The 12,897-nt window shown below is 35.5% G+C and overlaps 1 protein-coding gene across 3 annotated transcripts in view; it reads right to left on the bottom strand.

Moving 5' to 3' along the window:
• The window catches only part of TPR (translocated promoter region, nuclear basket protein), a 66,799-nt gene that overhangs the window by 1,879 nt on the left and 52,023 nt on the right, over nt 1–12,897 (bottom strand). Inside the window, exons 42-50 of one of the 3 annotated variants that reach the window (XM_036845986.1) lie at nt 12,240–12,371; nt 11,939–12,029; nt 9,190–9,374; nt 7,904–7,972; nt 7,698–7,789; nt 5,192–5,298; nt 3,860–3,967; nt 3,563–3,719; nt 1,441–1,559 (exon numbers count right to left, since the gene is read on the bottom strand). In XM_036845986.1, coding sequence (XP_036701881.1) covers nt 1,441–1,559; nt 3,563–3,719; nt 3,860–3,967; nt 5,192–5,298; nt 7,698–7,789; nt 7,904–7,972; nt 9,190–9,374; nt 11,939–12,029; nt 12,240–12,371 — 1,060 coding nt within the window. Of the gene's footprint in view, nt 1–1,440; nt 1,560–3,562; nt 3,720–3,859; nt 3,968–5,191; nt 5,299–7,697; nt 7,793–7,903; nt 7,973–9,189; nt 9,375–11,938; nt 12,030–12,239; nt 12,372–12,897 lie in introns of all 3 variants that reach the window. The other 2 variants (XM_036845995.1, XM_036845977.1) reach the window with 2 other exon arrangements.

Below are 12,897 nucleotides of genomic sequence, written 5' to 3' on the forward strand. Positions count from 1 at the left end.
GGATAATTGCTTAGATGGGGAGGTTTAGTGTTTTATGTTATCAAATAAATTTAAAAACACCCTAATTTCATATTATACTGTAAAAGGGAACAAGAACCATATTTTCTTATGCAAGCTCTGGTAAGATATAGCTACTACCAATTCCCCTGTTGAGGAAAGACAATTCTCATGGGACATCAGGATATAACTGGGGGCAAAGAACTTCAGTTATTATATTATTAATAATATTACTGTTTTACTAGTAACTATGACAGCTACAATTTTTGGGGGCCTTCTTACTGTGTGTAAAGCATTGAGTTATATAATTTACATACATTATTTTTAATCTTGACGGCAAGATGAGTTATGAATGCCCATATTTCACAATGAAATGAGCAGAGATTTAAAGTTACTAGCTGTTAAAAGGCAGATACAGGATCTGAACCTGGGGATGTTGGCTATAGGTTGATGTGTCACAGAAAAGCGGCTGAAAGGGAGAAGAGATCTTGAGATAGGAAAAGTTCCATGATTGAAAAAAGTAGTAAATAAGCAGGTCTTCCATAAAACCTGAAGGTTCCATGACAGAGTTTGAGGATTACTGCTATAAACAATTTAATATGAAAACAATCAGAGAGGATGACTGAGTATATATTTCTTCAATAATAAAAGTAATTCCCTACCTAAAAACTTTGAGATAGATAAGCTAGTGTAGTATACTGTTTAAGAGTGGAGTCTCTGGAGTTGAACTTCTTGAGTTTGCATCCTGGCTTGCCCATTATTTACTCACTATGTGACTTGGGAGAAATTTTTCAACCTTTTGTGACTCAGTTTCCATTACTATGAAATGGGTATGCGTGCTTACCACGTTGGGTTGGTGTGAGAATTAAATAAGTAAATACAGGTAAAGGGCTTAGAATACTGTCTGATATACAGTAAGTGCTCAATGAATGTTACTTATTTTTTAAAAAGTCCTGCAGAATTGATTTTTATTGCCAGAAAGATACATAAAATAGCCCTTTTCAAAGTTAACTTCAAAAACGTGAAAAACCAAACTTTAAAACTATTTATATCAGTAAATTTCAATTTTTTTTTGGTTGTTGTTGAAGCAACAGGCCTGCCAACCCTCAACCCTCCATACCAAATCTCACGTAGAACCTAATATGTAGAAGAAATAAAAAAGGAGCTGCTCTGGTTTAAACACAGGCAGGAGGCCTGGAGTACTACTACTCCTTAGCTTCTCTCCTAATAACCCATCCCTCACAGCCCCTATAGCACCTCTAATGTAACCAATTCCCTTTAATATAAACCAAGTTCCTTTTAATAACATAAAATTTCCCTTTTAAATGAAGCATTTTAAAAGTCAAGGAAAAAAGAATTATCAATTGTAGCTAACAGAGCAGGATCTTTTGCAAACAAGTTTGATGTATAAAAGCTGTACTGTAGCCAAGAGCAGGAACTTACCTGCAGAAGAACTGGAAGGAGGGTCCTGGCTGGTGGAAGGAAGATCTGACTCATCAGACGCCTGAACCGGCTCTTCTTCCTGCTGGCTATCAATTTCGAGGCCTGCTTCTGAACTAATACTAAGAAAGAAAAACACAAATTGATTAGAAAATACAAAACTGATCCTAGAACGTATCCTAAATTTTTCCCAAACTTTTTTTTTCCGATAGTCTACCATTTAAATAACCCAGAGCTCCCCTCCAACTCAAAACTGCAGTCTCTGATATTGGTAACCATACATTTTTTTAAAAGGCAGGGGAAAAGAGAGCTCAAGCTCCTTTTTCCTCACTCCTTTTCTCACTAGGACATGTTCCAATTTGAATTTTTGTTTTTTCCTCTTTTTTGCTGTTGTTGTTTTTTCTTTTTGACAAAAGATGTTCACATTCTTGATATTCACAAGAGATATATTATCCAGATTTTGATATATCGCAAAACAACTTTCTAGGAAAGCAGAGCACTAAAATAATTCACAACAGTTACAACTATTAATAATATACCACTATTTCACCATGGGCTCTAGCCCAGATGAGACAGGCTAGGGTAGGTGAATTCCTGGCTCAAAGCTATAACTCCATCTCTCTCTCTCTCTCCCATTCAAGAAAGTACATCAAAAAGCAAGTGAGGGGCTTCCCTGGTGGCGCAGTGGTTGAGAATCTGCCTGCCAATGCAGGGGACATGGGTTCGAGCCCTGGTCTGGGAAGATCCCACGTGCTGCGGAGCAGCTGGGCCCGTGAGCCACAATTGCTGAGCCTGCGCGTCTGGAGCCTGTGCTCCGCAACAAGAGAGGCCGCGATAGTGAGAGGCCCGCGCACCGCGATGAAGAGTGGCCCCTGCTCGCCGCAACTAGAGAAAGCCCTCGCACAGAAACGAAGACCCAACACAGCCATAAATAAATAAATAAATACTTTAAAAAAAAAAAAAAAAAAAAGCAAGTGAGGGAGATAAGAGTACAAGAATAACTTGAATCAGTTCCAGTTTTTATCATATGCAAACTTTAGTGCACTTATTAATAACAATGTACCTGAAAGATACCTCTCATGACTCTGCTAAAGTTGAGAAGAACTGGCGAAGTGCAGCCTACGCAAGTTATTTTAACATGTTCAGAGTCTGAGCTTTCTCATTTGTAAAATGGAGATAATACTTTGCAGGGATACTGTGTGGTTTAGAAATGACATATATAAAGGGACCTGCATACATGGTATGGAATTAAAGGCAGCTAGTATTTTCAGCAGGATCTGTAACTTTCCCCAAATTAAGCAGCACTGTGTTAGAGGCATAATAATAGACCTGCCTTTTTTCTTATATACTAGAGTTGGCCTGTAATTACACTAAGAAAATGTTGCTAAATAAAACAAAACCTCTGAGCTCTACCGAGGAAATCTGGGTTCTACTTCTAGCTATGCTTCTGACTACGAAGCAGTCCAACTTTTGTTATTTTATGAAGAATCAGGTTCCACCTTGAAAGTTAAACTTCTCCAAGACCACTGTCCAATGGTTCTTCCCATTAAATTACTCCACCTCCTTTGGTTTAAAAAAGCCCAGATGATTTGTTATGAAATACTTCTTTTGTTAACCTTTGTTTATAACTGATGTGCTAAAAACAGTCAGGTCTTGAAGATTTCTGATTTTTAACAAGTTAGTGTTTCAGACCAAGTTCTAAATGCACGTAAATAAAAAATAGGTGAGGTTTGCTTGAGAGCCCACTACTAAATGGAAAATTGAGTCATTTCCTAATATTTCCTAATTTTCACAGAAAGCCTTCTTTCTTGGGGAAAAGTTCAAGCAGCGACATTAATGGAAGGGTGATTCTAAAGAATACTTTGTTCTAGAATGCATCATGCAATTTTCAAGGAGATAACCTTTTAAAAAATTATTTGTCTTCTGTAATAACAATGTCTTAAGTCTTAAAATATGTTATTTTGTGCAAAAATTAGTTTTCCAAAATATATGGCTTGGTTTACTTTTGTAACAGGATGTTATTGAAAATACAGCTCAAGAGACTGTTGCTTCCTGGCTTAAAAAAAAAAAAATTGTAAAAGTCTGACAAGTTTAAGCAAGCAAAAATTACACGGTAAACATTTACCCTTCAGATTCTGCCTCCACAAATACTTCATCTCCATCATCACCTGTTGCTGTTTCATTCGTTGTGGATAAAGTGCCAGTGGATGTTGTCACCATTGGAACAGACTGAGAAGCATGCTCTGAGGCATCAGAGGTGGTACTCTCAGTAAATACAGTCACTTGAAAAAATGAAAGACCAGAAAAGCAATGAAAACTTTAACAACTTTGTGGTTTCTCTAATTTTTAGCTAGAAGATATATCACAGGTTTCCATTTTACCATTATAACACATAATCTATTGATCTGCCTTTGATACCTACCTGGGGCTGCAACTTGCAGAGGAGTAGTGGGAACACTTCGGCCACCCGACTCCTCTTCGTGAGCTAGGAAGAGGGGTGTTTCATACATTCCCAAACCTAAAGACAATTCTGAATATTAATGATTGAAAGAACAAAATATTGTCAATATCCCAGACATCTAAAAGAAAAAAACTAATCAGTGGAGACACACAACTTTGTTGAAGCCCACAATTAGCCCATCAAGCAAAATTCAATCCCTCAAAAATGTAAATACAATTTAAATGTATCCTTTAAGCTCCCTAACACTAATTTAAGTAACGCTAAATAAAAAACAGCTAAAGTGCTCTTATAAGTTTCGTGCAAGCTAACTTTACTGAGTGCCCAACTATGAACTAGGTACTGTGTTTGAATCTACTCTACACCAAAACAGTAAGGTATTATTAGTCTCCTTTTCGCTAAAGAAACTGAATTTCAAAAAGGTTAATTAACTTTCCCAAAGTTACTAGTAAAGTGGTAGCATTCCAATTTAAGCCTAGATCTGACTTCCAAGTCTTGCAAGTGTCCTATAATAAAGCCACATAAAATTGTGAATTCCTCTGAAGTCAACTCACAATTTCATATTGGTAGAGGGAAGCAGTGTTAGACCTCAGATCCTAAACCACCAGGGACTAAGATGTATTGCATGACTTACACGAGGGCTGCATATTAATCTTTGTTTTGGGCTTATTATTAAAACAGTATGCATTCCCTATTCACTTACAAAATGCCATAATAGCTTCCCAGAAATATAGCGGGTTCTATGAATGCCAACTAATGATTAAAAGGTAATTAATTCCAGAAATAGCACAATTCATGTCCAAATAACCAACTGTTATTACTTAAGTTAGGGGTCATTTTATTCCACGTATTTTTAACACTTTTTCTTATTTCTAATGTTAATGGAAAATATCTAACTAGTTTTATACACTTAACTAGGAATGTCAAATGTCAAACTAAACAAAAAATATGCTGTATTCCTTCCAACAACTTTAAAATGGCTGGTAGTACCTAGGTATATTTATTAGCACAACAGATATTCCTGATACTATACTAAAAGCCAAAAGAGATACAAATGTAAAAGCTAGTCATTATGCCCAAAGAACTGAAAATTTTGTTGGAAAGACTAATATGTAAGGCAGTGCTTAATAAGTAGTAAATATATTATAGCTTTTTCCATAAATTAGGATAAGGTTTATTTAGAGATAAACTTTTTTATATTAATATTTGCTCACTTAAAAAAAAAATCATGTCAGAACAGCTTATTAGCAAAATACATGCAAATCCAGGAGAGCTAAGCTTTTTTTAGCGATTTACCCCCTTGAGAAGCAAGCTGGCCAAGATCAGAGTGACTAGAGCTCGTCTGTGGCATATCTTCAGGCGGCCCAAAACGGAATCTGGGAACACCAGCAACCTGTGGGGAACTAAACAGACAGAAATTCATTTAAGATGACACTTAAAGTTACCTTGTTTAAACTGCAATGATGGAAAGACTATAGGAAGAAGGAAGAATAAGCATAAACAAAGAAGAAAGAAAACAGTTTGAAAATAAAGTTGATAAAGGAATTCTCACTTATGAGGAATAAGGAAGAATAAGCATAAACAAAGAAGAAAGAAAACAGTTTGAAAATAAAGTTGATAAAGGAATTCTCACTTATGAAAATATTTTCAAAATATCAGTTGTCAAGAACTTAGCAATAATATAAATCATGTGATTCGTATTATGTGATCTATATATACATGATTTATACATACATGATTTATACATAAATAGCTTTCAGCTGTTCTGAAATACACCTCACATTTCTTGAATCTGCTAGAAATCTCTATGTAGACATATTGAAAGCAACATAAACTGAACATGAAATGTAACAAAAAAAGAATAAAGTCATGAAAAAAGGTTTGTCTCAGTTTTCAATGTTTAGTCATAGATAAATCAGGTCACCTCTCGAGCCCATTTCTTATCGGAAAGAATTCACTAGGTGGCTCCCAAGGTCTAGAAAAAAACTTTAGTATTAGATGGCTAGAAATCTGTTTTCTTGCTGCCCTAATAACACTACCATCCATCTTTCTGCCCATAATCCAGGATATAAAATAGCATTATCTCACTCTTTGCCCACTCCTTACCCTAACCTTTCTTGGTTAGTCAGCTACTGATGTTTATGGATTCTACCTCAGTAGTAACTCTTGAATCTATTTTCTTTTCTGTTTCACACTATTGCTTTAGTTAAGGACAGTCTCTTTCAGGTGAATTTTTTTTTTTTTAAGATTTATTGATTGATTGATTGCTATGTTGGGTCGTTTCTGTGCTAGGGCTCTCTCCAGCTGCGGCAAGCGGGGGCCACTCTTCATCATGGTGCGCGGGCCTCTCACCACCGCGGCCTCTCCTGTTGCGGAGCACAGGCTCCAGACACGCAGGCTCAGTAGTTGTGGCTCACGGGCCCAGCTGCTCCGCAGCATGTGGGATCCTCCCAGACCAGGGCTCAAACCCGTGTCCCCTGCATTAGCAGGCAGATTCTCAACCACTGCGCCACCAGGGAAGCCCTCAGGTGAATTTTTAAACCTGTCTCCATAAGTTATTCTTCTATTAGAAGGACCTTAAATTCTTCTGAGCTATGTGAAAATGTTGTTGATTGGCTGGTACTCAGCAGTTCTTTAGGAGTGAGTCTGTTTCTGATTGGCTAACTTCTGGAAGGGTGGGGCTGACACTGATCAGTTGGCTTGTAAAATTGTGTTAGCTGAGGTGAGTTGTGGTTAACTGAGCAAGTTTAAAACTGGTTCTGATGGCCATATGTTACCACATACTACAGAAAAATCAATCATTCCCTAAATTTGTAGAAACATTTTTATTCTATTCTTCAGGTACATCCTGTCATGCAACTGATACTTCAGCCACAATTAAACATGTGCACTTCCACGTGGAAAGCCTTTTTAATCTCTAAAAAGAGTGGTATAGCACAAGCATTAAAATAGGTTCTAGAGCCAGACTGGTTTGAAATAAAAAAGCTGTCACTTCCTAGCTGTCTGACCCCTGGCAAATTTGTTAGCATCTCTGTGCTTCCTTATCTGTAAATGAAATAATAGTATCTATCCTCATAGTTACGAAGATTAAATAAACTGATTCATGGGAATGCTCAGTAAGTTTTAGGTATTTTTTTCCAAGACTCAATTTAATGTTGTCCCCATTAAGTCCTCTCAGATTCTCTTCCCCTAAGTGTTAGAATAAATCACTCCTTCGTTCATATAAACAAAGTCTATTGCTTATGCCTCTATTCTCCTAGATTGTTTAGGTTATCGTTAGTTGTGCATATGCTTAGCTTTCACAACAGTATTTTCCATCATGATCACTGTAATTACCAATACCTTCACCAACATCTATAAAGCATTTATTATGTGCCTGGTGATATTACAAACATGCTAACATAAATTCATTTAATTCTCACAACTTAAGAGGTAAGAACTATTGTATTATTATTATTCTCATTAATAAAATGAAGATACTCAGAAACAAAGAACCCAGTAACTTGACATAGCTAGTAAGCAGTAGAGCTAGGTTCCAACCCAGGCATTCTCACTCTAAAGTCCATGCTCTTAACCATTGTTATACTGCCTTTAAATTTCAAATTCCTGATGGAAGCAACTGTACTTCATTCACCTCTATGTGATTTTCCCCAACACTACACCCTCAACCCTCCTACCCTCAACTGCTTAGTACATAGCATAGGACTTAACAAATAATGAATCAATCAAAGGTAATCAAGTTAACAGGGAAACAGGAAGAATTTGATTAGTCACAAAGTATGTTTCCCTCTCGCTGACTTACTGAATTGCTTCAGCAAATCCATCAGTACGATGTGGCACAACAAGAGTTGGGGTACTTGGAACTGTTCTATCTTCATCATCAAAAAAATGCTGCTGCTAAAAAGACAGAAAACAAGTACTAAACAGGCCTGACAGGAGCATACGTATGGACTATACAAATAACTGCTGAACAAATGAATCACTTTTACACGACAGGTAGGTACTTACCATGCCACCTATTCCTGGAGTCAACTGAAGCCCACGTCCTACAGACTGCCTCCGGGTCATCTGGATTCTCTATGTCAAGAAAGGAATTTCATTTGTTTTAAGGAACTAGGCAATGAAAGAAACACCAAACATTAAAAGATATGGCTTATTATACGCTGGTAATAAAATAACTGAAATGTTAGCAGATAATGTAATCACTGGGATTTTTCTTAGGAAAAACTGCTACTAATCTTGTACCAGTACTAAAGAAATCCATTTTGTAAACAACGACGTGTTTTTAATTATATAGACCATAATATTAACCAATAGACAAATATTTTATTAGCCAGTAGATAATATTAACCAATATGTAAAACCAAACTCTCATCCTATCTTATTTGTAGGTTCCTATCTAATTTAGTTCCTATCTCCTTAATTTAAGTGTTAGTAAGTATCCTTTGATCTTAAAGTTTAATTATCCTTTGGAGTTCAAACAGCAGTACTGACTACTTGTAAACTGTTTCCCAATTTAGACAATTCTAAATTGATAGAATCGGTATATTTTGCAGGATCCATAAACAATCCTGTAAGACTTTATATTTTCAGAAGATGAGGTTGTCTTCATCAGTGGTATTTTAGTAGAATCTACACTTGACAGTGTTTAGTACACTACAGAGTAAGACTCAAGCTACATGATTAATAGAGCCTTTGTACTTTTCCTGCTATTTCTTCAAGAGCTTCTGATAAGAGATGTCCAATCCTACTACAAAGAGCGTTACATGTAAAGGGTTATGCACACTTTCATGAACTTTAAAAGTGAATGTTAATATATGTGATTGCAAAAAAATAAGAGGAAAAGAAGTTCTGTTAAGCAGAACAGAAATTTCCTTTTTTTTTTAAAAAAAAAAACGTGCACCTTAGAGAAAGAAACCTTCAAAACAAATGGTGGTCAGCTGCTGAAATACATTTTATTTTAATTAAAATCCAAGAAAATTTTCTTTAACCTGTAAAAACAGCGAGGAGACTTTTATTTTCTATGAATATAATCATCTCACTTTATACACAACTTTAATAAGCCTTGCCTTTCCAAAGTTCACTTCCTCTATGAAGTAAATTACTGCCATATTTCAGGGAAAAGAATTCAGAGATTAGTTTCAGCTCAAAAATTTTACAAAAATATACCAAACATTAGAAAGTTCACTTAATTTCTGGGGAAAAACAAAGTAATTGCTAATGGAAAGAAAGGGAGAAAAAAAACCAACATTTTTTTCAAGTAAAATTTTCAGAATGACTAGTATTTTTAATACCTGAACTGGTGGTCCTAGCTCTTGAGGTGGAGCATGAATGGTCAGTCTTGGGGGAAGTGGGTGTGGTGGGCGTCTTGGTGACTGAGGTGCTCGAGGGGTCTGTCTTTCAGATGCTGATGATGGCTGTTGTTCTCTAGAAATCTCCTGGGAAAAAGAGGACTCTGCAGTACCAGTATTTCCTTCACCTATAGGAAGAGAGAAGCTTATTTTGAACTATTATGTTTACCACAAAGTAACTTGGACAATCCCTAGAAGTATAAATCTTACCACTAGGAATATTCACCTAATATTTTCAGAAAAAAAGTAGTGAGGTGTGGTAGACCCAGAGATATTGGGTGTGCAGTTAACAGTGGTATGGCCTTAGCAACTCCCTTCTATTTATTTGGTTGGTTAATGGAACAAAAATGTAATGTACAAGAAACATTTTTCTGAAGATAATGGACATAAAGCACCTAGCTTAACACATGATAAAATAAACATTTAATAAATTTTGGCTCATATTATTAAAATAGGCAAATTACCTAAAGATCAGACCACTACAGTTATTAGTATTACACTCAAACAGGGTGAAGGAGATTGGTAAAAAGCCTTACAATAACTTTCATATTCTGGTTTTCCTAAATTTTGAATGTCAATGGCCCTTCAGATGTCTAGGTCTTCTACATACAAAGTAAAACAACAAAAGTGAAAAGCTGAATAGGATATCAATTTAGTAGTTTAAAAGTCTGAGGTCTAGAATCAGATTCCAGCTCTAACACTTTTTTTTTTTAAACATCTTTTTTGGAGTAGAATTGATTTACAATGGTGTGTTAGTTTCTGCTTTACAACAAAGTGAATCAGTTATACATATACATATATCCCCACATCTCTTCCCTCTTGCATCTCCCTCCCTCCCACCCTCCCTATCCCACCCTTCTAGCTGGTCACAAAGCACAGAGCTGATCTCCCTGTGCTATGCGACTGCTTCCCACTAGCTATCTATTTTACATTTGGTAGTGTATATATGTCCATATATACACTACCACTGTCTCACTTTGTCCCAGCTTACCCTTCCCTCTCCCCGTGTCCTAAAGTCCATTCTCTAGTAGGTCTGAGTCTTTATTCCAGTCTTGCCCCTAGGTTCTTCATGACCTTTTTTTTTTTTAATTCCATATATATGTGTTAGCATATGGTATTTGTTTTTCTCTTTCTGACTTGCTTCACTCTGTATGACAGACTCTAGGTCCATCCACCTCACTACAAATAACTCAATTTCGTTTCTTTTTATGGCTGAGTAATGTTCCATCGTATATATGTGCCACATCTTCTTTACCCATTCATCTGTCGATGGACACTTAGGTTGCTTCCATGTCTTGGCTATTGTAAATAGCCAGCTCTAACACTTAATAGCTATGTGATCTTGGTTATATCACTTTGCTTCTGCTTCTCAGATTCTTCACTGGTACCTGAATCTGATAGGCTTATTTTAAGAATTAAATAATTCAGTACAAGTATAGTTGCTCAGAAAAAGCACTTATTTTGTAATTACTAGCAATGTACCAAATCCATCCACTAACTTAAAATTATCTAGACTACTAGGCATATTTTTGCTTGATTGTAAAAAAGAAAAGAAAGTCTCCAACAAGTATTCAATGAACATCTGTTATATGTTTTGTATCTAGGAAAAATGGCTATGAACACCCACCCTCACAAGACTTAGCTTTTAGTGATATTACCTAAAGAGGCAAAAAATTTCCCTCTATAACCCAGTTATGTGACACAAAAAAGGTGTTTCTTAAATCCATAAAATGTTTTAGAAAGTATAAATTATTATAATTAATCTCTCTCCTTAGCTCATCTCCCTTAAAAAGCAACACTATCTTCATTATATGGTTCAGTATTCATTAGTTTATTTTTCTCTTAAACAATTAAAAGTTGAAAAGATTGCCTGCCTGCCTTTGCTTTAATTCAAATGAGCATAAAATTTGCACTTTTAAATACACAGGCCTACACAGAAACTCAGATATACTGTTTTCCCACTAGTCTACATATATAAAGTTTTTATTATATTACTATTAATGATTCTGGCTCAGTATCTGTTAAAACCAGAATGGCATACCAGACGATCACCAATTCTTTAAAAAACATTTTAAAACAATTCTAAAATAAAATTATTTTCTATAAATCCCATAATTCTTTACTGCCTACAACAGTTCAGCTGACCTCCAGGACTCATCCTTTCAAGAATTAACAAAAGGTATGCTATATTGATGAAAAAATCTTTTATTCATTGGAAAACTGGACAACACTGCAAAACTCCTACACCCACAAATCTTGAAACATGTAGCTTGATTAGACTGACCTCTTCTGGTTGTGAACTGCCATTACTATTAGAAGTCCCTGACTTAATTTTCCACTTAAGAGCAGCAGCAACACACGGCATTTATAATGCTTTATAGATTTAAAATTTTTGAATATTACAGCAGACCAATGAGGTAGAAAAAATAGTATAATGACTACATTTTAGATATAAACATAGTAGACTTTATGAGAATAATAATGACAAAGCAAGAACAAGAGCCTATCTTTTGCTTGCCAGTTTACTAACCAAGTTTTATTACCTATGTGATAATTAAGTGCAGTCTTAGTTTAGAGAACGTCAGGTTAAAATATTAAATTAATTAAATCAAAATATTAAAAGTGTTCAATTAAAAAGAGACTAAAAAAACAAAACAAAACATAACGAAAGAAAAACAAAACCAAATCTCACCACTGTTTTGAGAATCAGCTGCTCTCTGATTACTTTCACCTCCACCCATACTTTCTTCTGTTTCTGTACCTGGATCAGTCCCATCACCACCCTAAAAACAAAATATGAATGCTAAATGCAAATAAATCAAGTAGTTATCTTAAAAAATAATTAACCAAACCAAATCACAGTAGAAACAAACAAAAACCCAAAGATAAGAAAAGCTGTAGCGTTCTGAGAATACAAGCCTTTTTATATTCTTGAAAAACAATACTAAGCAAGTTCTTAAAGAAAACTGATGGTCAAAATTCTAGCCAGTTACCTCAGCATCATCAGCTTCATACCCATCGTTGCCATCTGCACTACCAGTGCCTTCATTACTATCTTCACCCTCGTCTCCCATCCCTGTGTCATCTTCATCATCATCGTCTTCTTCTTCATCTTCTTCATAATCCTAGTTAAAAACTCCCCAAGTATAAATAAAGATCTAGGACATGGTACACATGTTCTGCATATCTTGATACCATGGTTAGAAATTTAAGTGACTCATTATTGACCAGGATACAGGAGTTGTCCTGAGAGTTGTATGGGATTACTTCAGTGGCAACAAGTATCAAAACTGTGAAGCTTACTGGAATTAGTACAGTAATAATCAACTCTGAATTCTAACTATTCGTATGAGATCAATTCAAAGATTAAAGCTCCCAGATGTCCACAGAATGTCAAGTGGTCCACTTTAATTCTAAATTTAAAATGTGGCATTGAATAAGAAAATGGTGAAATTATACTATGCTATAAGCTTTTAAAAAACATTGATTAATAAAAGAATCTAAAAATGAGGAGCTGTCAATATAGGATTAACTCCCAAAATAAAATGCAAAGTTTCACTTAGAATATGTTTTAATTATCATGACACCTCAATTTCTTTTGAAAAGAACTATAAGGGCTCCACAAGAAAAAAAAAACCTTATTTCCAGAAA

The sequence above is a fragment of the Balaenoptera musculus genome, chromosome 1, assembly GCF_009873245.2.
Source record: "Balaenoptera musculus isolate JJ_BM4_2016_0621 chromosome 1, mBalMus1.pri.v3, whole genome shotgun sequence".
NCBI classification, from domain to species: Eukaryota; Metazoa; Chordata; class Mammalia; order Artiodactyla; family Balaenopteridae; genus Balaenoptera; species Balaenoptera musculus.